Here is a 4,125-nt window from a genome sequence, read left to right on the forward strand (position 1 = left end):
TACTTTTTAGTTGCTCTGTATCTTAAGAATATTGTTTCAAAGTGATGTGATACATAAACTAATCTCAAATTATAAACATTAATGTACTGATATATTTAAAATTGTGTTCTCTTATAGAATTGACCGTTATTATCAGCAACTAATAGAAGTAAGAAAATATTGCTGCTAACTATGGCTTACTTTTCATTCTCTTTGCCTATAAGAACCCCTGGAACCTCTCTGAATTAGGCAAATGGATCCTAAAAATGGCTCTCTAGTGACCGAGTTTATTTTACTTGGATTTTCTGGACGATGGGAACTTCAGATTTTCTTCTTTGTGACATTTTCCTTAATCTATGGTGCTACTGTGGTGGGAAACACTCTCATCATGGTCACGGTGATGTTTAGTTCGACGCTTCATTCTCCCATGTACTTCCTCCTTGGAAACCTCTCTTTTCTGGACATGTGTCTTTCCACTGCTACCACACCCAAGATGATCACAGACTTGCTCAGTGAACGCAAGACCATCTCTGTATGGGGCTGCATGGCCCAGATGTTCTTTATGCACTTCTTTGGGGGAGCAGAGATGACTCTTTTGCTAGTCATGGCCTTTGACAGATACGTAGCCATATGTAAACCCCTGCACTACAGGACAATCATGAGCCACAGGTTGCTGAATGGGTTTGTGATACTTTCATGGATAATTGGCTTTATACACACCATGAGCCAAATGGTATTAACAGTGAACTTACCTTTCTGTCACCACAACGTCATAAATAGCATATTTTGTGACCTTCCCCTCGTGATCAAGCTTGCCTGTGTTGAAACATATGCCCTGGAATTATTTGTTATTGCTGACAGTGGGCTGCTCTCTTTCATCTGTTTCATCCTTTTGCTTGTCTCCTACACTGTCATTCTGGTCACTGTACAACAAAAATCATTGGGTGGCCTTTCCACGGCTCTATCCACATTGTCTGCCCACATCCTTGTGGTCACTCTGTTCTTTGGACCTTGTATCTTTATATATGCCTGGCCATTCAGTAGTTTGGCAAGCAATAAAACTCTTGCTGTATTTTACACTGTTATCACACCCTTACTGAATTCTATTATTTATACCCTGAGAAATAAGAAAATGCAAGGGGCCATGAGAAAATTATGGTTCCAACATGTTAGCTCTGTGTAGAACTTCTAGACTTTAGCACTATGTAACTAGCACAACTTTCAGATACTGTGATATGATCATTTGAATAGATTGTGAAGAATGCAGTACTTTGCTTTTTTAAATGTTAGAATCATGACCAATGCTGGAAAAAGTAAGACTAAATTCCTTTATTTACTTCACAATTAAGTCTATTGTAATATATGAGGATAATTAGAGATCTACAGAAAAATAGATACATAAAATTATTGAGTATTTTTCCCATAGACATTCAATATATGTATTCATTAGAAAATAAATAATTGTCAAATTATATGAATATCATTAGAGATGATTTCATAGGCATTGATAATTAATGGCATTCATAAATTTATACTATGTTTAAATCAAGGTAACCATGAACAAATCATGGTTTAAATAATTTTAATAATGGAAAAAATATATTCTAATTTCTTAGACCATTAAGGCAAAAAATAAGAATGAATCAGTAAATTCAACACTATACTGAATATAAATACAGGAAGCCAGAGGGAAAAGCCAATGGAAGAACAAATCAATAGAATTACTGTCAAAGAGCAGTCCTTGAAACCAGACAGGCTAAGGAATGTAAGTATGCAAAGCTTTCAAATGGGAATAAACAAAAATAAAAACAAAAGCATGTTTCCTTATTTTTCATAATATTCCATGTAGATATACCCTTCCAAGGGATTTACATAAAAGCATGTTAATTTGTGGTAATTTGTTGGGTAAAAAATAGAAAACTAACGCATGAACCTGCCCCTGATCGTGGGCCTTGGTAGGATTAACCCTTCTTTTGCCCCTCTAGCTTAGATGTGGCGGAGGATTCCAGCTGATGGTAATCATTGGTTTCTCTGAACATATCCTGTTCCAAATCTCAGACATTCTGTCACTTCTGTAACAAATTAAATTATTTCTGTTTTAAATACTTAAAGTTATTTCTCTTGGGGTGGTGCCTGTGGCTCAAAGGAGTAGGGCGCCGGCCCCATATGCTGGAGGTGGCGAGTTCAAACCCAGCCCTGGCCATAAACTGCAAAAAAACTAAAGAACAAACAAACAAACAAAAAAAGTTATTTCTCTTGTCCAAATTAGATGCCAGAAAATACAGGAATAGGGAGAGGCAAAGGGAATAACTCTCCACTGACTCATCAGCAATAAAGACTTTACCCCAAAGAGCTAGTCAATTACATGGCCTTTTTTAAATTTGCTCCTTCTAATTATAAGGTAGGCGGCACAGTATTTCCATACTAAATTAAGTGTCCATTACTAAGGAATGATGAGTGAATACATTTTCTTTTTTCTTTTTTATTGTTGGGGATTCATTGAGGGTACAATAAGCCAGGTTACACTGATTGCATTTGTTAGGTAAAGTCCCTCTAGCAATCATGTCTTGCCCCTAGAAGGTGTGAATACCTTTTCAGAAGACTACAAGTCTCTGGCACAAGTTTGTTTATGCCCATTGATAACCTTAATATCTAAGATAACTAATATCTAAGAAGCAAAATAGTTCAGCTTTGATTGGCCTAGACTAGCCCTCTTTGGATAGAGTTTGAGCCTCTATTGAAGGATATAGCTTACTTATCCCAAAGAATATGCTGTATCAATTATCAATTTAAAAAAAAATCATGCCTAGGAAACTAACATGTTCTGTCATAGGCAGTTATCACCACTATTACCCAACACTGTTCAAAAATTTCAAGTTAGTGAAATAAAATAATAAGAGGATATTGGCATTTTTTGCCACTGATGTAATCAATAACCATTCCTGAGAAAAAGATGCAACTTCAGCCCAGACCCCCTTCAGAAGTAGCTGCTATCATGCCCGTTTAGATTGCAGCCATCTCCTTGCCCAATATTGCACATGCCTTGAACCTAAGCCACAGCTTTTCCATGAATGTCCAAACTCTAGACTTAGCTTTCTTTGTTGCTTCACTGCACCCACACATGTCTCAGAGTTAGTTCACACTCTGAGCCTTATAGCCAAAATCTCTCAGAGTGTGCCCGTTTTCTGGGCACTCACTGTCCCAGAGACATAGACCTTGATCCATCACTGGAGCCATTACACTTCTGTGAAAGCCTATGTTCTTCATCTTGGCTTCTATTTCTGACTGCACTGCTGAATTCTACCAAACGTTTACAAAAGAACTAATGAATCCTTTCAAACCCTTCCAAAAATTAAAGAGGACAGAAGACTTCCAAACTTATTATATAAAGCCAGCGTTACCCAAGATACCAAAACCAGACAATGACACTGAAAGAAAAGAAAATGACAGGCTTTTATCCCTGATAAATAAAGATGAAAAAATTCTCCATATAATATCAACAAACTGAATTCAGTAGTACATTAAAAGGATCACTTACCATGATCAAGTGGGATTTGTCCCAGTAATGAAAGGAAGGTCCAACATAACAAATGTGATGTACCACAGTAACAGAATGAAGGACAAAAACCATATGGTCTTCTCAATAGATGCAGAAAAGTCATTTGGCAAAATTTAACATTTTATGATTAAAAATCCTCAACATCTCCCTGACTATAATGAGTTATAGTGCATTTTATATCTCAAAATTACTATGAGTAAATTTTGAATGTTTTACCACCAAAAAATATTATCAGTATGTGAAGTGATGAATTTGTTAATCAGCCTGATCCAATCAGTTCATCTTGGAAACATATATCACAACATCACATTGTGCCTCAAAAATACCACATACAATTATCATTTGTCAAATAACAATAACATTTTAAACCTTAAAAAAACTCTTAAAAAATTAGGCTTCGAAAGCATGTACCTTAATGTAAGAAAGGCCCACAAGTGACAAGAATACAGATAATATCATAATCAATGAAGAATAGTTGAAAGTCTTTTCTATAAGATCAGGAGTAATACAAGAGTGTCTACTCTAGCCACCTAATACTGGAAGTCTGATCCAGAGCAATTAGGCAAGAAAAATAAATGAAAGACATC

At 36.0% G+C, this 4,125-nt stretch overlaps 1 protein-coding gene across 1 annotated transcript; it reads left to right on the forward strand.

Moving 5' to 3' along the window:
* The first annotated feature begins 232 nt into the window (after positions 1-232).
* On the forward strand, positions 233-1,162 carry LOC128588650 (olfactory receptor 4L1). The gene has a single exon (XM_053595529.1). The coding sequence runs from the start codon at positions 233-235 to the stop codon at positions 1,160-1,162; it is 930 nt and encodes a 309-aa protein (XP_053451504.1).
* Positions 1,163-4,125: the final 2,963 nt, after the last annotated feature.

The sequence above is a fragment of the Nycticebus coucang genome, chromosome 6 (assembly GCF_027406575.1).
Source record: "Nycticebus coucang isolate mNycCou1 chromosome 6, mNycCou1.pri, whole genome shotgun sequence".
Lineage (NCBI taxonomy): Eukaryota > Metazoa > Chordata > Mammalia > Primates > Lorisidae > Nycticebus > Nycticebus coucang.